The sequence below is a fragment of the Quercus lobata genome, chromosome 12 (genome assembly GCF_001633185.2).
Source record: "Quercus lobata isolate SW786 chromosome 12, ValleyOak3.0 Primary Assembly, whole genome shotgun sequence".
Lineage (NCBI taxonomy): Eukaryota > Viridiplantae > Streptophyta > Magnoliopsida > Fagales > Fagaceae > Quercus > Quercus lobata.
In genome coordinates this window covers 23,800,423-23,823,980 of record NC_044915.1, presented here as the reverse complement: position 1 = coordinate 23,823,980, position 23,558 = coordinate 23,800,423, and the positions used below count along the sequence as shown (strand labels likewise).

The window sequence follows — 23,558 nt, the reverse complement described above, 5'->3', positions numbered from 1 at the left end:
TGTTAGCTTATTCTATGTGGATGCATATGCTTTAGCTATTTGGGATTGATTGGGTCATGCCAGGTTCGGTCGTAGACTTACTATGTTGTTGGCACTATTGGCTTGGGAAATATAATTCTGATATTTGGAATTTGGTTATAGGTTGTTTGATGTTGACTATTTGGTTTGAACGTAATCGGTGTTCTTTTGAGGATATTGAGAAATCACTTGTCCAGTTGTTAGATTTGTGTTAGTGGACTCTCTTCGATTGATCTTGGTGTTGGGGTCTTTTGGATTGTTCTACTATTATTGATTTTCTTTTGTCTCTTAGAATAGGTTTTTGATTCCTTTATTTCTTTGTTGTTCTTTGTTCACTATCGGTGAATGCTGTGTATCTTTTCTTCTTTTCTATTAATAACATTACTTTTTTTTTTTTTTGGTTAAAATAACATTACTTTCTTACCTATCAAAAAAAAAAAGTTTTGTCTTCTTGTAGGCTTGCCTCCTTTGTAAAGAGTTCAGTTAGGCCTTCCACTGGTTGACTTGAAATAAGTTCATTTGGAAGTCTGCACTGTAACCAGTCACTGCACAATTCGTCTGCTTAAGATCATGTGGAAAAAATTTCAGAGCTATTAATACCAATGTTGAAATTAAAAGCACTTGGGAGGATTCCATTGTATAGCCAAGAAAGAAGATGAAACCCCGGAAACCTAGTCTTTTAAATTGAATGATGGGTTCTATTTCTCAGAATTCAGGGTGATAATACAAAAGCATGATTGAGAAGTCTGGACAGAGTGGGCAGTGGGCACCAGCAGCTAAATGTAGTTTCAAGTTTTTCATTGTACTGGCCATATTTGCATATTTTTAACTTTATGGTATTGAAATGCCAAATATGATAGTCTTTTTGGGGTTTGTTTTGAATCAAAATATAATTCAGCTTTTCCTCTGCTTTAGTTGCATGTTTTAATATAGTTAGTACCAAAAAAAAGAAAAAAAAGAAAAAAAAAAAAGAGTTGCATAGTTTTAATAGTTTGTCCTCTTCAATATTTGTACAGGTGTTTTATCTTAGCCGTGCAACCAGACAACTAATGTCCATCTGTCCAGTACTAAACGCTTATTTCAATTCTGGCATCATCATAAAGCTTTAGTAACAGTGTGGAGTGCCATCTTTTAGTCTTTTTCAGAGTTCAATAATGAGGGAGCAGAAATTGAATTTTTGGGGGATGATTTGACTATTATGTTGTTTCACTTGTCTAAGAATTAGTCTTGTTATCACTTCAACTGAACTTTGATGTGGTTTATCCAAAAGTCAAATTTTTTTTTTTTTGGTATTAAGTATTTTGGCATTGATTGAAATGGCAACGCACCCGCCTAATTGATGCTTAATTTCCGGGTGTGTTGGTGGGGGCATGGGAGATAATTTGAAGATTTGACAATGCTGAAAAATGAAAACTTTGTCCTATCCCTAATTCTAGAAACACATTCTCATATTTTTTGGTGATGGGTGTTTGATCATTCCATCTATTAATCTGGTTCATTATAAAAAAATCAATCTTTTTTTGTGTCATGGTTTCAGATTCAGGCATTTGGTCATAACATGGTTGGAGAACAGTAGAATTGAATTTTTGTTGTTACATAATTTGACATACAACCTATTTTCTTCTCTCCCACTCGCTGGAGTTATTTCAACGTCTTTGTAGAAATTTTCATGTCTTCAACCCCTAGTTAGTCAGTTCCAACCTATTGGTTGTGTTTTCAAAGTTCTTCATTTATTAGATGTGGACAGCAGAACATGCAGCATGTGACTGTTGTCTGCAGGAACCTGATGTTAATGTTAAACTAACTGTAATAACTATTACCAAGTAGTTCTAGCTTTTCGGATAACTTGTCATTTATCAGTAAGGCAAACTTCCCAAAATAAAGGAACAAGGGCATCATTACTGTTTACAAGGCCCATAATGATACACACACCGTTTTAGAAACTATCTGAAGGTGGTCCAAGATCCTTTTTTTCAAGATAGCTTATCTGCTGATGAGTCTGGTGCTCTTGGTATCTTGTGTAGCCTAGAATTTACCCATTCTATGATGTCAATCCAAGCAACCTGTTTATAGAATTGCTTGTGAGATTGGTTTTTATGACTGGTTTTCAGTAATAGGGAAAAGATTGCATTTTGGGTTCAATTCATGGTTTGATACTCACTCTACCCTTGCCTGCAGTAATCCTAATGCATTTTCAGTTTCTGTATTACAGAAGGGTAGGATTTTCAGTCCCTCGCATTATGCTGAAAATGGCTTCAAACCGGTTAAAAGTATGGTTCATGGTTGTAGAACACCGACACCCCCCCCCCCCCCCCATTATTATTATTATTATTATTTATCTTCATATTGTGAACTAGAAAAATAAAAAGATAATCTAGTCAATTTAAGGCAACTAGCCTCCTTAATATAAGATAGAAATTCTATTCTAATTTAATCTAAGTGTATATATATGTGTGAAGCTCCCTCTTGGAGACTTGAACTCCAACTTTTGCCCCCTACATTCCACAAGCACTTATACCTGTGGAGTGACCATCGTGTTAAAGTATAATAGACTATTTGGGTTAATTTTATGCTTAGTTCTCATTAATGCATTCAACATACATAAATAGTCATTAATAAGATGACCTTATCAAGTATAAGTGTTTGTGGGATGTGAAGGGTAAGGGTTGGAATTTTAATTTCCAAGAGAGAATTTCATACATATATACACTTAAATTAGACTAGAGTAGAATTTTTATCTTGTCTAAAAAGAAAAAAAGAAAAAAAAAAAAAGAGATAACCTCGTCAAGAAATTCTAAAACATAGGAATCAATCCTATCCTAAAATATAGGATTTTTTTTTTTTATATGAATAGGAAATAATTTGAATACAAATAAATAACAATACTAATCCATCATCTAGGAAGCCATATTCTATCACTAAACAAAATTTAAATAATTTATCTAGCACATGAGTCATAACATCATACTTCTAGGCCTTTAAATTTGTTCCACTTGCATGTAATATGCTGAATTTTATAGCAGATTACATGCTCTAGTAAAATCAAAACAACAATAAATCCGGTGACTAAAATTTTAGTGCATAATAAGAGGGGTTAAATGATGCGTCAACGTGAAAGTAATGTTCTAATCATAACTTGACATCCTAACCAATTGTGAAATTGGTTACAAAATTTTATATCTATAGCATTGCCATAAAAACAAAGGCTGTATTTGGCGGAAATGTGTGGAAGCAGGTCTTTTCATACTGTTTTAGTTGTGAAATGGGTAGGATATGATCTTGATGCCAGGTAGGACCTCCCTGTCTAATATAATTTTGATCAAGATATATCCAAAAATGAAAAAAAAAAAATTAAAACTATTTTCCTTTTCCTTTTTTATTGATTAGGTATGAAACACAGAGATGGGCGCCCAACTTTCTTCTAGAAACAATTATTCAGCAAAACTTATTTAATTTCTTAAAACTTAGATTAATTAAATTATTCAACCAAATCCATAATAATATCATAAAAACATGACAAGTTTTTTGTGATCTTTGGTTGGTATTTGTCTGCTAAACCAAACAGGACAGCAATTACACGTGGTTGATTTGAAGTGGTTTTGCTTTAATCAGATGTTTACATTATATGGGTCCTCGTGATTTACTTGTGCTTTAGTTCTTAATACACGTTATGTTATTCTGAGTTTGTACATATAATAACGCAAAGCAAACTCGTACAAAAGTTGACATGTCATTGGAGGTGTGCTGCCACAAAAGTCAAGCAGATATGGATTTTTGGACAAATTGATGAACTTACATAATTTTTGCCAGATTTCAACTACAACTTTTTTCCATTTTTTTGGTCGTATATATCGGTTTTTAATGGACCTGTGGGTTATCCTATTGTGTGTAATAAGCACGTTTCGATCATGTAATGTATGACCATGTTTGTCCATTTTCCAAATTGTTCAACAGCCAATAATGTTGAATTGCAGATTATTCAGTCATGACTCGTGACCCATAACTTTTCATATACTTCAGTAATTTTGCCAATAATACATTGAAACTTCCTTTCTTTTTTATAAGCAAATGGATAATCATGGACTGAATAAATCATGAATGTTTACTTACCCCACCTAATGTCTTAAGTTGCTTTACCTTAACCAAAAAGGAAACACCCACACAATGCAAGTAAACAAATTACATAGATCCTAGTCCTACATAACTTGTGGTCAAAATCCACATATAATGTTACATTATATTCCTTATCATCTATAAGCTTTTTATTTTTTTATTATTATTTTTTTATCCAGAATAAGTGAAACTTTCTCATAAAAAAAGAAAGAAAGAAAGAAAAGTGAAACTTCATTACCTATTTGGTAGGAGGATTTTTGTTTTTGTTATCAAAATAGTATGAAAATAATTTTCAAAAATTGAAATTGAAACTACTTTTCAGATAATAATTTTTACATTATACATATTTGGCTCTCACTTATAAGAACAAATTTTAAAATTTTTACAAAAGAACGTATAGATTACTTTTTTTTTTTTTTTTGGATAATGATTAAGGCAATAGAGCTCATGTGTTTTTTTTTTTTTTTTTAAACGATAAGTTTCAAATTTGAAGCGTTGTATTGTTATTTATTTTTAATATGATAAAGACAAGTTTCTTAATTTAAGAGATAGAAGAAGGTTTTTTTTTTTTTTTTTTGGTGATAAAGATAAACTTGTAGGAGAACAATTTAGTGACCCAATCCTTGTCGTTCAAGTCTTGGTCCAAAAAGCCCAACACAATGAATTTTTGTAGAGTATGGGCTAAAGAACTTGGTTTCAGTTAGTTTAAACGATTTGTTGCATGGGTTAAGGGAATACACGAACAAGAATGAAATGCCACTGTGTCGAAAGGTCCCCAGAAATGATAAGGCTAAAAACTTGATTATTGGATACAAATTATTAGATACAGATTAATGCCATAGGATTCCTTTTTTATGCTAAAGTCTTCTCTCCCTCTCTCTTGGGGGACTTCTACATATTATATAGGCATTTTCCAATTATCTGGGCTTTACACTTGTTGATCATCCAAACCTCCACTTGAGCACCTGTCCCATCAGACACCTCTCTCAGTTCTTTGTGAGTTGCGGTAGCCAAGGTAGCACTGTTCAGGGGTCTTCTTCACGATAATGCAACCAGGAGAGTAGTTGTAATGCATTTAATGAGGCGATGGCAGCCTTTGCTGAGATATTTCGGGTTTCCTTCCTTTTTACGTATTTAGAAGATGGGCTGTAGTGGCTTGGATGTACCTTTACTCCGGATTTTGCTTTATCCGAGGAGAAATTACTTCTCGGAAGTGCTTTCTTTACCCTAGTGAGTCTGAATAAGGATTGCTTGAGTCACATCGTCTCCTTGGATGGGCTGTGTCCTCGGACAGACCTAAGGCCCAACCTGTTATTTTGGGCCGGTCCCCACAAAACTCTTTAATTTAAGAGAGAGAATAGTTTAGACAAATCCAAGGACGGAGGGAGACTTTGACCATGGGGGGCATGGCCCACCCCTAATTTTTTTGTAAAAAAAATATTAGTATATATATATAGGTATAAATTTTAGTAATTTTGTTCTATAAAATTACATTTTTCTCTCTTAATAATATCTTTGATTTTTTTTAAGAGTAATACTATAACCATAAACTTTTCTATAATATTTTTACAAACTACTAAGGTAGTAAATTCTTATTGGTTTGCATCTAGGGTCATTTGTAACTCTAGCATTTTTCTTATTTTAAAGGGTGTAAAAAGATTTATAAACCTAAAATCTAAAACAAAATATACAAATCCAAAAAAGTTTGCCCAACAACAAAAATTACCAATAATAGCTTAAAAATAATTCAGTCCAATTAACCAATTTTACCCAAAACAACCAACTCAACCCTTTAAAAAATTTTAAACAAAATAATTTTGTCCTTATCCAATAGGAAACGCACACATAAAAAAAAAAAAAAATTAAAAAAAAAAAACCTTAGTAGTTAAGCAATAGAGCTAAAAGCTGGAGCAACTACACGCAACTAGTAGCAAAGCTGCCCCCAACTTCAAGTTTTGGCTCCATCCCTGGACAAATCTATGAGGTCCATTATTTTCAATTTATTTACAACTAAGTATTAAAAACATCCTTTCAATTGTCTTCAAAATTCTGTTTTAAACCAGGAAAATAACTATTTTCTGGTTTCCAAAAATCTAAAACATTGTTGTAATGACAGAGTATAGGTTAATTTGAGAATTTGGTGAATTTTTGTTGGGTCTCTAATATGAATAATAAGACGAGTATCCCTATATTCACGTTTAAAAAAAAAAAAAGCAACTTGATTTTGTGTTGCCTACTTAATATTTGCTAGAAGCTTACAAAAAAGACAAACAAGTGCCACTAAAAATTAGGAAAATAGAAACAGATAAGTTCAAATCCCATGGTTTTCCCTATATCCACGCTCTAAAGTTGCACTAGTTTGTTCCCTCTACTCTTTTTTTGATGAACGTTCCCTCTACTCATTTTGTGTTCTCTAACTTCTAAAATAAAATAATAACAACAAACAAACAAATAAGTGTAGTACAAGTTATTATCAAATGGAATAGAAATGTCCAATAATAATTGGAAACCATGTGCCATACACGTGTAAGGATATGTGGAATTCCCTTCTAGATGGATGAGTTGGTCCACCAAAATAAATTGTTGCTCTCTTTTCTAGAAGATTGGGTTGAACCAGTTTTGGCATGCATTAGTTGTCTTTGTTCTAGAAGAACAGCCACACTTTAATACAGTTTACTTGCGTTATATTAACTAATATAAAATAATCATTTTTTTCCCATTGTTTTCGACAATAAAAGTTCAATTTGAGGAGGCTAACTTAGACAGCCAGCCCACCACAACTTAATAAAGTGTCAAACAAGAGAGCCCACCTTCTTACTTTAGATTTTCTTATTATCTTTCTAAGTGTCTATTTATAATTTCGTATATATAGAGGCAGACTTGGAAATTATTTTAGAATTTTTTAAGTGTGACAACATTGAGAGAGAGAGAGAGAGAGACTCCATGTTTACAAAAGATTTGTTTTCATTGTGGAAAAAGAAGATGAACTTGGAGAATGTTGTGGACGTGTCTTCTTTCTTGCTCTTTGAAGCAACAGGAGATTCTGAAGGTGACTGTAATACCATAAAGGGTGGTGGTGATGATAAAATTGGCCAAGACATTGCTATGGCTGATGATGATGATGCGGAGTCATGTATCTTTGATTTATCTGATTTTCCTAGAGTGAGTGAGGTTGATGATTCTGATATTCAACCATGTGTTCTTGATGATGATGACGGTGACGATGATGATGATGAAGAGGATGAAGATGAAGATGAAGATGAAGATGAGGTCCTTAGTTATAGAAAATCTACTGGTAAACAAGATTGGAAGCTAATGGGCCATCAAAAATCAAGTGTTTCTGTTGATACAAGTAAGGATTCGATGAATGAGGCAGAGAGGAGCAGACTATTTTGGGAGACATGCTTGGCATCCTAAAAAAGTTCCTTTTTTTTTTTTTTTCTTAGCTCTTTTCTATGTTTGTTTCATAGAATTCTCTTTTGGATTTCTCTTCTTTTTGAGTGGCTTTCGAAAGAGAGAGGATGAGAGGGTAGTGGTTTTGTTCATTAGATTAGGTTCAAACAACTGTACATATGTGCTAATAGTAATAGACAAGATAACATTTAACTCTTCATACAAGGCATGTTTGCCATCAATATTCTTCTTTATGCATTACTGAAACCTTGCTATGGTGATTTTGTTAATAGCCCAATTCCATAGATCTCAAGAGCTGTACATTGCTACCTTCTTTGTAAATGAAATTTTTAATGGAGCTTGGTATTGCAGGGAGATATGCCTGGTTCTAGTTCAACTATAGACCATTCAAGGCTTTGCATTAGGAGATCAAATCACATTCTTTGGTGCCCTTTTCCTCTTTAACAACCAGGACAGTGTATTAGCTTGGGAAGAAGATGACTGGAAGGCAATAAATATGGTAGAAACTTCTTACAGTGTTCTCTGACATAGTGGAGGAGAAAGCAACCAGGAGGACATCACAGTGAAGAGATGATAATTGGGTTTTCCATATTCAACACAGTGGCCGCATCTAAGCTCAGATTACAAAGAATATTAGGTTGGCATTATCATTTTAAAAGATAATTTGAATGACATGCAATTAGCAAGTAAGTGGTTCATGATTAGATTAGGTTCCACCATCTCAATATTTAACATGTTTATGAGGGGTTATAGGTAAAAACTTGTAAAAGAAGAGAGATCATTGGTAAAAATTAATTAATTGAAGAGCATCTAAACTAACTGATCCCTTTTTCCAATAGTTGATAGAAATATGAGGGAGATAGTTTGGCAAAGCAAGATCTTCTACAGGAAATGGAGCAGTCTTATTTTATTTTTTATTGCATTTCATTGAAAACACAAACCATCACAATTTTATTCCTCATAGCATCCCTAAAAGGTAGTTACTTAGGATACTCTTCTCCATTTATTTCCCTTTTTTGGTAAGTTACCATCCTATGATTCCAAAATTACTAAAACACTGTTCGTTTTGATGAAAAACATTTTCTATAAATGACGTGTTTCTCGTGTCTGGTTGCAATTCCAAAAATAAGAGTACATTTTTAGATGATAAAATATTTCCTATATTTTTGCATCATTTGAGTACCTTAAATAAATAATAAATAAAAAAGAAATCCCAAATTTGGAATTTAAATGTAACAGTATCTGAGAAGACAACAGTTTTGAGCAAAAATCTTCAATTGGGAAAAAGTCAATCAATAACGATAAACAGTTGGTTTGTGGTGGCAAAAGAGAGAGAGAAGTTATGATTTTAAATTTTTTATTGTGGTGTGAAATCTATTAAATTTGTTTTCTGTTGATGACCAAAAACATTTTCCGTTGACATGTGTTTTTCATTTTTCCTACTAAGGACTCCAACATGAGCATAATACAAGGACTGAAGACTCAGGTCCCTTGAATTCTAACCATACAAGACATGTCAATCAGGTATACATAACAAGCTGAATTTCAGACCAAATTAAATCAAGCTCCCTAAGAATTCAATACAAACTTTCAAAATGTTAAACAAGAAGACAGACTGGACTTCGAACAACAATTCCTTCCAATCTGAAAATGTCAAGGTTAGAAATTGTTCACTACTGAAAGATAAAGAACAAGCACAAGTTCAGCCCTAAGCTGAATCGTGACTCTTTCACAATCCACAAGCAAACACTCCCTACTTCACTTTAACACAAGCCTCACACCCATTGCCGTATTAATTTACACAAGCAAACATGATTGTAGAGAGCAAACAAAGTATATTACCACTGGTCAAATAAAACCAGTCAAGGAGTTTAAGTAGATGCAAACAATGGCATGGGTGAAATGAAATCCATACTATCCATCATCTCCATGTCATCTGTGCTTGCACATCCTATTGATGTGCTCTCTGTATCAGTCTTTGATTCCACAGCTGTAAGACTACTCCCCAAGTCTTCTACATCACTTGATCTCAAACCAGGATTTCCATTCTTTACTTCCTCGGATGACACACCATCGTTACTAGACTCCACACCTTCTATCCGCAAATCATTTGCTGGTTGTTCCGACAAACTATTTTGGGTGTCATTACTCTCATCCAATTGTCTTAAGAAGCATTCTTCTATCTCACCTAAAGACCTCACCTCAACTTCATCTTCATCTTCACTGCAGTGTTCATAAGGGACATTATCATCATCATCATCATAATCTGACGCTGGTCCTCTTGATTCACAGCTGATATCCATCTCTTGTTGACTGTCAAAATCCTCGTCAGTTTGCTGATTAGATGAACGAGATGACATAGGTGAATATGCTCCGGTTGCAGACTCTTCACGTTCTCTTAGTGTTCTCATAATCAGGGTCTTGAGCAAGTTCATTACTTGAACAGCATGCATTAGAGCCGTCAATGGATCAGACATCTAATCAAAGAAAAATAAAATGTAAATTTACTTAACAAAATTGATAAACAATGCCAACTTTAAATAAATTATTGGTTACCACTTTGAACATATCTTTCTTGTGTTTAAAAGCCAAAAAATAGAAAAAGAAATCCATTATTTCAATTTTACTGCTTCTGTAAGCAAGAGGAGGCAATTCCAAAATGCTAACTAGATGATGGTTTTTTACCTGAGTCATATTTGGAGCAAAAACCATGGCAATGTTTCTGGCATTCATTTTGTTAGATTCCTCTTCTTCAACAACATCAGCCATAAGATCAACTGCCCAATTAAGCAATGCAGCATCAGTTGGCTTTAGCTGACTCACAAGCTCGACAGATTCTTCTTCAGTGTTGCATTGGAGAACTTGTTCAGGAGAAAGCCCATCAAGGACTCCTGAAGGAAGTTCTCGGAACCAGGCTTTTATAAGCCCTGCCAAGCAATGGACATCAATATTGTCAGGGACGATACCCCTGTTCAGCTGATCCCTTACATGCTCCTCTTTGCTATTCTCTGGGTTTATCCTGAAAATTCCTTCTGCCTACAAAAAAATGAAAATCACTTAAGGAAACTATTATCAAACAAGCAACTACATGCAAGTAAACTAATAACAATATTCAAACAACTAGTACCTTTAGGCCTTCTTGAGAGTATAAGCGCTCCTGCATTAGCAAGAGTATGGTTGGTACGCTATTTCCTTTTGAATCATAAGAGCATTGCATTGACTCCGCAGATACGCCAAACACACTTGCACTACAAAATTTCAGAATAAAAAGTTAGAACAATCCACAAAAAATGGATTTAAATCATTAGAAGATAACATACTAAGAAGCATGGACACTTCAAAACTTCAAGTCTGTGTCCAACACGCCAGGGACACTTCTGCATGCGTGGTATTGAAAATTTATAAATAAACATGAAATAGGCCTATAAATAAATAAAATTACTATATATAATATATATTAATCAATTAATTGTGGTATCTCCACCTTATCAAGTCCTAATTTTTTAAGAATTGTTGTGTCATTGTGTCCATGCTTCATAGATAACAAGTAGGGTAAGATAGGGGGGAAATTTTGAATCAATTTGAGTTGCTTGCAAATTGTTGAGGCGAAAATTGAAAAGCAAAAGATACAAAAGTGAACGTGACAAAAATGGAACAGTAGAGAAAATAAACATTCTTGATAGGAACTAAATGTAAAGGAATTTAGGATTAAATCCAGTTTGCATAGATTTCGTGGCTAGAGAAATCTAATAAGCAAAACCCAGTCTCATCTATACCGAGTTTACAAAGGCCTGGGACACTAACAAGAACCCAACTCATCAGTTCAAAGGAGTTCCCCAAATATAATTGGGACTCCCTTCCAGTGACTAATACATTCCCAAATATCCATAAATTTTCCTGCTCATAAAAATACAAGAATTTCTTTGAATACAGAAAATTACTATTATTAGTAGAAATGTTTGGCTTAGTATTAGTAGAATTTTTTTTTTTCTTCAGAAAATATTTTCTAAGAAATAAAACTGATAAACAACATAAAGCTCAGCATTGTCATTTCTCTATTACTCCACTTACTCTACAAAAAAATGAGGTTTATGTCTTTTGATCACCACATTTTCCCCAACCTTCAAAGCCCTAAATAAACCATCCATAGACTCACAATATATTAAACTAAAAGAGAGAGAAATTTCAGCTCAAATGTATTTGAAATCTGAGTTCCAGTCTGCTCAAATGCAGCTAAAATCTCAGGTCCTATGCAAATCTCCTCTCTCCAAGAACCATAATTGTAGTTAAAAAATAAACAAAATAAAATCAACTTGCTTGCTATTACTACTCTGTCAGATCTAATTAGCTGCCAAAGAAAGAGAAAAAAGTCTACAATTTCAAGCATTCCAAGCGAAACCCGGATAAAATCTAACAAAACCAAACCCACACAGAAACCAAAGGCAAAAACTTTATCATTACCTAGCACTTGGAACTCGACCTGGGATCTCAACCTCAAACTCCACAGGCAGACCCAGAAAGCCATTGAACCTATCGAATGTCACATGTGTAATATGTTGCACGTTGGTGGGCCATCCGATCTCCATGTGATGAACAGTTGACATCACATCTTCTCCACTATCGACTCGACAAGCCACCATTGATTTTCTCAGAGCAGTCATTAGAAACGCCACCAGTGAAAGCTGGTTTTGCTCTTCCTCTGAGCTCTTCACTCCCTTTGTTCCTTTACCACCACCACCACCACCACACCCAGCTCCCTTTGTAACCATCACAAGCCCTGTCATCTCTCTCTATGAGAACCAGCGTGAGTGTGCGTGTGTGTGTGTGTGTGTGTTTTTTTTTTTTTGGTTATCTGAAACTGTCTTATGTTTATTGTTCTAGGAGTGAAGCAAGTGAAAGAGGGTTGTGTTTTAAATTTTGAGGCTGAGAGTTTGTTTTGTTTTAAATGATTTTTGTTGGGTTGCATTGAATTCAAGTTTGGTTTTTTGTTTATTTTATTTTATTTTTTGTTTTTGGGGTTTGGGATTTATGAAATTGAAATGGAACAGAGACTATTTTGAAGTTCAAACGGCCACTCGTTTCAAATATCTTTCTTTCAGGGGTTTACTTTATCTACAGTATTGGAAATGTTTGACCTTGTGTTTGATAATTATTACATGCCAGCCACTTACAGTTCTACAGTAATGTCAAGGTAAATGGTAATTATATTTTCACAATATTTTTTTAACAAATATCAAGGACCTGGTAAGTTGTGATTGGAAAAATTTTACTTTCATCGTATTATTATCACTTTTATTAGTTGCAATTAGCACTAATCACAACATATTATCTAAGTCATACTTGAAACTCGGTTGCACATAGTTTGCGCATTATGCAAAAATATTTTTGATGATGTAATTTTGTTGGAGGATTATTTGCCATTAGCTTTGGAAGTGTTGTATCATGACTCCTTATCTATTCAGTAAATAAAGTATTGTTTTATTTTCCCAAAAAAAAAATACAACGTACTATTTAAAGTTTTTAACCGTTCAGAAAAAAAAAGTCATATTAATAAACCACATTAAGAAAGTTTTTACACAATTTTTATGGAAAATATAAAAAATTGTCAAAAAAATTAATTACTTTATTATTTTTCCATAAAATGTTTTTAAAAATAGTTCCTAAACCAATGCCGCATCTATAACATTTCCATAAAAGAATATAAAGACTTTTGTGATTCTAGACTTATGTTTTTAAAAATAGTTCCTAAACCAATGCCGCATCCATAATATTTCCCAGAAAAAAATATAAAGAGTTTTGTGATTCTAGACTTATGGCATGGTGTGTAGGATTAGGGTTGTTATGAACTAATCTTGAACTTAGCTTAACTGACTAGCTAATTGGGGTTTATTCCAGACTTGTAGTGATGAAAAAAATTTACTCCTAATCTTTATCTATAAAATATAGGAGTTCACTTACTATCCAAGCCATTTGAGTATGTCTGTATGTGTATATCCAACTGATTAATTAATTAGGTATTTTAGTTATAAATTGGTTTTGTTTTTTTTAATAATTGGATAGTCAATTGGTATTTTAGGTATATCCAACTGATTAATTAGTTAGGTATTTTAGGCTCTCTCAACCCTTTTTTTTCCTTCTGGAATTTGTTCTCTAACTGTTTTAAGCAATACCATTAAACCCAACCAAAAGGGCATTAGTTATAACATGTTTGGAGCGGGTCTGACTCGAATAATGATAAAAAGAAAAACAAAAGGACGAAAACAACTACAATAACATTGAATTTATAAAAAAAAAAAAATACAGGGTCATTTAAAAAAAAATAATTTTACCTTTATTCTAGGAAGACCGGAAGATATAAATTTATAAATAAATGCTGCTATGTTGCATTGAACATTAATGAGCTCTTGATTTTATTTAATCTTCTTCTTTTAAAAAAAAAAAATTTGGGAGAGAATATTTTATTTAATATTTTGCTCAATAAATTACTACTAGCTTGATTAACTTAATTGATATTGTTGGTCTATTTCTAACACTTGTCAACTAACTGGGTCTTTTTTTTTTTGGTTAATAATTCTTGTTCAACTTAAGGTCTTCAAGCTATTTCTAATAAATCTTTAAATTCAGGACTGCATTTTTTTGGTTCTCATAAAGAAAGGAGTTTAATCCAATCAAATCTATTTTAATAAAGTAATTATAACATTTAGTTTAAAAAAAAAAAACTGCTCAAAAAAAAAAGTTATTAAAAAAAAAGTAATTATAACATCTGGTAAAAGAAATTATTATGATATGACGTTCAGCGTCGGATGCATGGACAATAGATAATGCCATTTTCCAAGAGAATCCAGATTCCATTCCACAACATACTTCTTTCATTGGAAAATAAAAAGCAATTCGAATTTGTGGAAGACCGTTGGAAAACTTTGATTTTCTCTTCTTTATTTTTTTTTCCACAAGAAAAAGTAGTGAACTATGATTGTGATTGGCCCAGTCAAATGAAGACAACTTTGATATTTCCAATGATCTTGGGTCCTTTTTATGATTCGCGTGATTAAAGGTAGATAGATTATGTTTTTGTTTTGTAAAAAATTTTAAAACCATTCCTTAAAATATTTGTCAATTTTTATCTAGAACAATGGGGTCGTATTCTACTAGTGGTTTTGATTTGAGAGCTAGGTGTTGGTCTTTTCTATAAAAATCTTTGAGAATTTTTTCATGCTTTTATTCAACCAATGGCATTGACATACTTGGACTCTATATCATTCTATAGTACAATCCCATCAGTATCATTGGGTAATTAAAAAAATTTTAAATAAAAAAGAGGGAGAAAAATCTAGGCTGTGACATAAAGGCTTGAACTTTGGGCCAACCCAAATCTTACATGATAAAAAATGTGACCCTAATTTGTAATTTTCCTAAAAAGTTTTGTTGATATTCACCACATGATTCTGTCCCAATTGATGCCAAATCACAAAATGTAAAAGCATATTTGTCAATTTTCGTAACTATCGCTTTTCTCACATTCATTCCAATAAATAAATAGGATATTTTTAATCCTTTTAATTTTTTCTGGCCAAAAAAAAAAAAATTGTGGGTCCGACTGATTTGGTTGCTGACAGATGAAGAATTATGGCTATATTAATAGTTCAACAACGTAGTAGACAGTGCTGCTCCACTCCACTCCTTCACATGTTTCACATGTACGTACCTATCTCTCTCCATAGCTTAAACAAAACAATGACTCATTATGCCCAAAATCTACCAAAAGTTCATTCGTAACATATACACACTAACACATCAGTTCTGTTCTATCCAAACAAAAGATTTTGGGCAATCTAATCAATTTGCTTTTGGACGACTTTTAATATCAATTACCACAAACTTATGATATTTTTATGAAGATGGGAAAGCTTAAAAGTCCAGGACTCTTCTTTTGGCCTTTTGCAATCCCCCACCCCCTAAAAAGAGTGATAAAAACTTGGGGAATGATCATTTCGTTTTAGGAGCATGATGATACCCATATGAAGCAAATGATATCTTCATTGGCAAACACAAAGTTGGAACTAGGAATAACAATGGAGCGGCATAATGTTAGATTAGGAATGAGTTCTTTATTTGGGATGGGAAAAAGCCATGGCGAACAATTTGGGATAAGATGTGTTGATGATATTTTGTTATCTCTAACAAGATGATTTCAAAATTAACAAGTTAGAGAAGAAAGAGAAAATGGAGAATCACTTGACTTAAGAGTACTAAGCAAACCAAGTGGTTTTTTTTTTTTTTTTTGCTGGGCCAAGTGTTTTAGACAATAGTAATAGCATAAGTACAACAAAATACATTGTATATAGGATTTGAATAAACAAGATTAAATTAGGTATAATTTAAATATAAATGAAATAAAAATATATTCAAGATTAATAAAATTTGTTTCTTTACATATAAGATAAATAATATGAGAAAGATGCTGCATGTGCAAGATGATCAGTTCAATAGCTAAGACAAAGAATTTTAGAAATCTAAAAAGACAAAGAATTTTAACTTACCCAATATTAGAGAAGCTTTATAACACACACACACACACACAAAAAAAAAAAAAAAATCACAACTGCTGATAAGTAAAAAAAAAAAAAAAAGAGCAATGTCATCTGCGTAAATAGAATTTGTCAACTCCATTATTTTGAAAAATGTGAAAAAAAAAACTTCTTTTGTGTGTACAGAATTGTTGCCTTGTTGGAAAGGTTGGAAGAGGCTCATGTGGAGCCATTGAATCTTTGTGGAGCCTCAGAAGGCAAAAGAAAACAGTGGGGCCACCAAGACAAAATGGCGTACCGTTTGGGTCTCAACTATGGCCCACCCCCTTATGCATGTGATTCCATTACGTGCATCTCTCTGTCTCCCTCCAAAACCTACTATTCGAATTTCAAAATCTCACCTGACCAAAGTCCAAACACTCAAAGCAAAAGAAATTCAAAATCTAGAGACCAATTTGATCGTTACCTCTGTCTGCCTTTCCTGTCTCCTTTGTGTACTTCCTCTTATACACAGTCACTGACTTGTCTTTTTACTTACTTTCGTTAAGGTTTATGGTACGTTCCCTAATATTATGGGATGTTCAATCAATCATCAATACTATTTTTGGTTTTTTTTTTTTTTTTTTTTAAAGAATTGGTTCCATTTTTATTCTCTATATTCAAAAGGTGCTTCTGGATATCGTTTATTTTGTTAAAAATTAAAAATTAAAAAAAAAATAATAATTTTTGGTTATTGTTCACACTAAAAAACACTGCTCATTTGTTTATTTGCACTGTTTATAAACATGAATAGTGCACCAAGCATTGGTCCCAAAAAAAAAAAAAAAAACTGAAACGCAAAATGCGTGGACGTAAATGTGATCCAACAATAACAAAGTTTGCATAAACTAAAGCTAAAACTGAATTTTTAATTGATTTAGCAGCTAGCTATTACACATAGCTTTATATTGAGTATTTAATTATTTATTAACAAATTACGTTAATTCTTACTTCTACTTTTCTTTACTCTTTCTCTTTATATCTCTCTCAATTTCCTAACAACAAACTTAACACATTTAATTATCGACTTAAATCTACTTTTAAGGCACATCATATATCTGCATTGCTTTCCAAATTTTAGAAAAGAAAACTATGCTTTTTTAAAGCAACTTAATCAACGAAGGATCATTTTTTAAGTTGCTTATTTATATACATTGCTTATTACTCTTTATGTATTATTATAGATAAGCATAATGATGAGTAGTTGGGGTTAAAGGAAAAATGAGTTTTCCTTTGGCAGTAAAAGGAGTAGGATTATACATGCATTATTGCCACAGATCTATGGGGTAAGATTTAAGATTAAGTATTAAAACCCACAATTTGTTGAGTTTAATGCCAAAAAATATAGAGTACTACTAACTAGAGTATTTGACCATTATTCTTTTTTGAAAAATGCTAGTGAAGACCACAATAATTTATATAATTTTTGCCATAACTCTCCACATGGTGAGTTATGAATGGATCTATCACTTTTTCTTCTACTGTTCACAATTCGCAACATGGCAAGTTATGACAGAAATTGTAAACTGTTGTAGTCCAAACATTATTATTATTATTATTTTTCAAGTAAGGAAGAAATTATTAGATTCAAATCTAAGTTTTCTCCATAGTCTATAGAAAAGGATTGAACATACAACTGCTTTACTAGGTTAAGAAACCCTTAGTTTGGCCAAAAGTTAGTAGACTCTCCTAAATTTCCTCCTCTTCACAAGAATGAAGTAGGGCATAGCCTTAGGTAAGCCATCTTTGATCTTACCAAACCCATCACTGTGATTTGGAATTTGGAACTTGGACCAAGTACTATATATGTTTCTAATTGTTAAAAGTTTGCCAGGTCCAATATTCTTGTACAACTAGCAACACTTCCCTCTGGCTCTCCCTGAGGGGTCATCTCTGCTAATACATAAATGGATTAAGTATCAAGGGGCCTCTGGAATGAGCTAGTTTTATGTAGTCTTAATTAATTATAAGTATACAATTAAAGACCCAATTAACTGAGCTCTTTGACTATGAGCTTGCCATTTGCCATTATGTTTTTCATACAAGAAGAAGAATGTTGAAATCAAGAATGCAAGCTCGAAGAAAGTTCAGCAATGGCGGAAAGCATGCAGATACGTGAAGGCATGCAGAGAGAGAGAATAAACATTCTGAGCTTTGAGAAAAATGATTTCGTATATATTAAAATAATTGACTCTGTTTCTTTATATAGCAGAAACAGAGCAACCAAATGACCAAGTCAAGCAATACAATCAAGCAATACAAACATGACAAGTGGCCTAACTAACTAAGTATGCTCTGTAATATCTACACCCGTGTAATACAAGCACTGCTATATACAAAACTACAATACAAAAACTACTAAACTAATAGCTACAAGATAATATCTCCAAGATATTCTATGTGACAAATATCTACAAGACTCAAATATTTACAAAATATTCAACACTCCCCCTCAAGATGAACTATATATGTTGACTAGATTCATCTTGGATAATAGATAATGAAATTGCTTATACCCGAGTGCCTTAGTAAAGAAATCTGCAATCTGGTGTCTAGTAGGTACATGGAAAGTTTTGATCACTCCAGCTTGAATTTTGCTCTGATGAAGTGGCAGTCTATTTCTATGTGCTTTGTTCTGTTGTGGAAAACTGGATTTGCAGCAATATAAATAGCTGCCTTGTTATCACAGTAAAGGGAAGCTGCATGATTGTGCTCTAGTCCAAAAGTCTTGAGCAAAGCTATCAACCAAACAACTTCACTTGTGACTGTAGCCATTGATCTGTACTCAGATTCTGTTAAAGATCTTGATACAACTTGTTGCTTTTTACACTTCCAAGAAATCAAAGACTCACCAAGAAAGACACAAAAACCTGATATAGACCTTCTAGTATCTGGACATGCTACCCAGTCAGCATCACAGTAGGCCTTAAGCTTCAATTCTGAGTTTGCAGAGAGAAACAACCCCTGACCTGGAGTCTTCTTTAGATATTTAAGAATTCTATAAGCTGCCTACAAATGAGGCACTTTGGGAGAACTCATGAACTGACTAAGTTTGTGTACTGAATAGCATATGTCTAGTCTGGTGAGTGTCAAATAGAGTAATTTACCTATCAACCTTCTGTACAAGGAAGAATCAGAAACATCCTTTCCCATTGAACTACTGAATTTGGCAGACTGCTCCATTGGCACATTAGCAGGCTTGCTAGCTAGCAAACTCGTATCAGACAACAACTCCAAGGTAAATTTCCTTTGACATAAACTAATACCCTTCTCGGTTCTAGCAACTTCATGGCCTAAGAAATACTTCAAAGTGCCAAGATCTTTTAGCTTGAATTTGTTGTCTAGGAAAAGCTTGAAGGTGTTGACAACATCCACATTATTACTAGCTATAAGAATGTCATCAACATACACTAGCAAAATGATGATTGAACCTTTGTGGACCTTGGTGAAGATTGAATAGTCAGATTTGGATTGGATGAAACCATCAGTAATGATAGTAGCAGACAACTTAGCAAACCACTGTCTACTAGCTTGCATTGAGTCCATAAAGAGACTTTATGAGCTTACAGACCTCCCTCTTACTGTCAAATCCAGGTGGAGGAACCATGTACACCTCCTCATCTAAATCCCCATGAAGAAAGGCATTGTTGACATCCAATTGAGAGAGATGCCAACCATAAACAATAGCAAGAGTTAACAATGTTCTAACAGTCACAAACTTCACCACAGGAGAGAAAGTCTCATAATAATCAATGCCCTTAGCTTGAGTGAATCCTTTTGCAACTAGTCTTGCCTTGTATCTCTCAATAGACCCATCTGCCTTGAGTTTAATCTTGTATACCCACTTGCAGCCAATGGGAACCTTGCTAGGAGGAAGTTTGATCATAACCCAAGTGTTGTTAGCTTGAAGAGCATCAATCTCAACCTTCATAGCAGCTTGCCACAAAAGATCAGTCAAGGCTTGAGCATAAGAGGTAGGTTCCTTGGTAACAGTCAAAGCAATGGCAAAAGCCTTACATGAAGTAGACAATCTATTATATGAAAGAGTAGAAGAAAGAGGGTAAAGAATACCTGGACTGTCAGAAATAGAAGAATCATGAGATTGAGGTAGAGAAACAGTGGCCAACACATGAGCAGATGTAAGATTACAATGATAGTCATGAAGATATGAAGGTGGCTTATGAGGTCGAGAAGACCTTCTAACAAGTGGTAACTCAGATACAGGAGAAGAAATAGGATCAAGAAGTTCATTATGATTAGAATGAACAAAAACAGATGGAGAAGGAGCTGAATCAGAATGCACAAGGTTAGGAAATTCATCTAGGGGAACAACAGGATCAACAGAAGAGAAAGGAAGAGAAAATTCTACAGAAACAGTAGGAGGAATATAATCGAATTTTGAGGTCGAAATATAAGAGAAGAATTGGAAGTAGAAGATATGACAGGTTTAGAAGTCCAATGTTTGAAAGGGAAAATGAACTCCTTAAAAATGACATCCCTAGACAAGAAAATAGTTTTAAAAGCTAAATCATACAATTTATAACCTTTGGTACCAAAAGGATAGCCAATGAAAATGCACGCTTTAGCTCTAGGATCAAATTTTGTTTTATGTATAGTTCAAGTTGAAGCATAACACAGACTACCAAAAGACTTAAGATGATCATAGGTAGGAGGATGACCTAAGAGTTTCTCATAAGAAGTAAGATTTTGTAACAATGGACTAGAAAGCCTATTAATGAGATATGTTGCTGTCAAGACAAAATCCCCCCAAAATTTCAAAGGCAAATTAGCCTGAAATCTTAAGGCTCTAGCAACATTTAAAAGATGCCTATATTTTCTTTCAACCACAGCATTTTGCTGTGGAGTTTCAACACAAGACAGTTGATGAATGATACCCTTAGAAGCATAAAAGGAAGAAAGGGCAAATTCAGGTCCATTGTCTGACCTAAACACTTTGATAGGAACATTAAATTGGGTCAAAATCATATGAAAGAAGGATGGAATTAAGGTAGAAGCATCAGACTTGTGCTTCAACAAATATACCCAAGTACACTTGCTGTGATCATCAACCAAAGTGAGAAAATACTTTGATCCATTCAGGGAAGGAGTGGAATATGATCCCTAAATGTCAACATGAACCAAATCAAAGCAAGATAAAGAAATGCTAGAAGAATGAGTAAAAGGCAATCTGTGCTATTTAGCTAAAGGACAAATGTGATAGTCAAAAGGCTTAGAATTATTGCAAGATTTGATATCAGGTACAATATTATTCAACAAAGTCAATCTTTGTGAAGACGGATGTCCTAATCTATAGTGCCATAGCCTAAAAACACTATTAGAAGAATCAAGACTACAAGAATTAACACTTTTGCCATGAAAACATGATGACAACATAGACAATGCCTCAGAAACAAAATCTGGTAGAGTGACCTGTGAAGTGCACTGCAGTGTGTAAAGGCCTCCTTGCTTTTTACCCAATCCAATCATCTTCCAATGCTGTAAGTCTTGGAGAAAACAAAAATTGGAGAGAAATATACAGCAACAAGAAGAATTCTGGGTCAGTTTGCTAATAGAAATAAGGTTGAAAGAGAAACTAGGAATACAAAGAACATTTTCTAAGAGTAAAGATGCAGAAACTTGAACAGTGCCTATGTGAGTCACCTTGACCATATCACCATTAGGTAATCTAACAGAAATCTGAATAGAAGAAGTAATGGACTTGAAAAAATGAAGAGAATGAACCATGTGGTCAGTAGCTCCACTGTCAATAATCCAATCAATGGAGCTTATATGTGAAGTATTGACACTGGAAGAGAAAACTGAATACTCAAAGGATGGAGAAAACTAGATACCTGACAACTCTTGACCTTGAGAACCAAATGGAGGTTGAGAAACAAGAGAAGGCTGAGTTATGATGCTAGCAACCTGATGGGTAGTGGCCAAACTTGCTTTTGGTGGGGCTTGAGTACCAAAATGACATTGCGAATTCAGTAAACCAACCAGTTGTTAATACTCAGCTCTGGTGAGGGAGACAGGTTCATTAGAGATATCCTCAGTTGTAACTAGATTGCTTGCAAAGGTTTGAGACTTGATATTGAACTTGTACCCAGGAGGGTAACCATGTAGTTTGTAACATTTATCAACTACATGTCCCATAGCACCACAGTGAGTGCATTGAGGTCTGCCAGTCCTTGACTTATTGAAATTCTTGACATTACCACCAGACTTGGGTCCCAATGTTGCCAATGCAGCTACTGTGTCAGTCAAAACCTTCTTCCCAGCACTAACCTTTCTTTGCTTCTCATCTTGAAGCAAAAGAGAGAAAACCTTACTCAAAGGAGGCATGGGATCTATAAGAAGAATTTGACCTCTGATTGCAGTATAAGTCTCATTCAGTCCTATCAAGAATGACATAGTACAATCCTCCACATGGTGTCCACAAGTACAGGTTCTATAGGTAGAAAATTCATCCCAAAGACCCTTAAACTTTGTGTAGTATGCATTGATACTTAAATCCTCTTGAGTTAAAGAGCTAACTTCCTTCCTTAATTCGAAGATCCTAGGACCATTGCCTTGTCCAAACCTGTATTGTAGGTCAAGCCAGACCTCTCTTGCAGTCCTGAAATACACTATGCTTGATATTAAATCCTTAGAAACAGAATTGAACAACCAAGCTAATACTGTGCTGTTACATTTACACCGAGTTATGTACAGAGGATGGTCAATGGATTGTGGCTTAGAAATTGAGCCATCAATGAACCCTAGTTTGGTCTTGTCGTCCAAAGAGATTAGAATAGCCCTACTCCAAGTGTTATAATTCTCCTCAGTAAAAGGTTGAACGACCAATGAAACACCAAGATTATCACTATTGGATAAGAAATATGGACTAGAGGAATTTTCCCAAGGCTGGACAGTACGAGCAGTTGCACTAGATGTACTTTCAGTCATACTTAGTACAATGATGAAGATACAAAGTCCCAAACAAGAATTGGCAAAAGAAAAAAAACTAGACTTTCCAGAGAATTCTTCAAAGAACAATGAATGCAGTGATATGATGTACAACCAAATCAAATCAAGATTCAATATACAATCTTGATGAAATCACAACAGAGAATAGCAAATTGGGAATTGAAACCCTAAGAAATCAAATCAAGATTCAATTTACAATCTTGATGAACTCACTACAAATCAGGAATTGAAACCCTAAGATTGGAAAGAAATCAATTTCCAATTATCAAGAAAAAGAATCTAGATTTCAATATGCTAAAGAAATCAAGATCTAGAGAGTGATGAACTTAGCGCAAGAATCAATCAGAATTACAATGAAGGAAATTTCTAATTGATTTGAAAGAAGTACCAAGAAATCAGAAAACGAAATTGAACTAGGAAGAATCAGAGAATACCAGACTTGAACCGATTCTCTGATCTAGTTCAGCTCTGATACCA

General features: G+C 33.8%; 2 protein-coding genes across 2 annotated transcripts; one reads left to right on the top strand and one right to left on the bottom strand.

The window, feature by feature from the left end:
- The first annotated feature begins 6,994 nt into the window (after positions 1-6,994).
- LOC115972493 (nucleolin) lies at positions 6,995-7,827 on the top strand. Its single transcript, XM_031092802.1, has one exon. The coding sequence runs from the start codon at positions 7,075-7,077 to the stop codon at positions 7,546-7,548; it is 474 nt and encodes a 157-aa protein (XP_030948662.1). The 5' UTR covers positions 6,995-7,074; the 3' UTR covers positions 7,549-7,827.
- Positions 7,828-9,019: 1,192 nt separating this feature from the next.
- Positions 9,020-12,592, bottom strand: LOC115971759 (rho GTPase-activating protein 2). Its single transcript, XM_031091788.1, has 4 exons — positions 12,007-12,592; positions 10,673-10,793; positions 10,231-10,581; positions 9,020-10,022 (listed from the first exon to the last, which is right to left on the bottom strand). Exons 1-4 carry the CDS (start codon positions 12,327-12,329, stop codon positions 9,417-9,419), a joined length of 1,401 nt encoding a protein of 466 aa, XP_030947648.1. The 5' UTR covers positions 12,330-12,592; the 3' UTR covers positions 9,020-9,416.
- Between the last annotated feature and the right edge of the window lie 10,966 nt (positions 12,593-23,558).

Coding starts and splice junctions, on each gene's coding strand:
- LOC115972493 (XM_031092802.1), top strand. CDS start 7,075: ATGTTTACAAAAGATTTGTTTTCATTGTGGAAAAAGAAGATGAACTTG.
- LOC115971759 (XM_031091788.1), bottom strand. CDS start 12,329: ATGACAGGGCTTGTGATGGTTACAAAGGGAGCTGGGTGTGGTGGTGGT. Junction 10,582..10,672: donor ACTCTCAAGAAGGCCTAAAG/GTACTAGTTGTT, acceptor ATTTTTTTGTAG/GCAGAAGGAATTTTCAGGAT. Junction 10,023..10,230: donor TTGCTCCAAATATGACTCAG/GTAAAAAACCAT, acceptor TTCTTTGATTAG/ATGTCTGATCCATTGACGGC.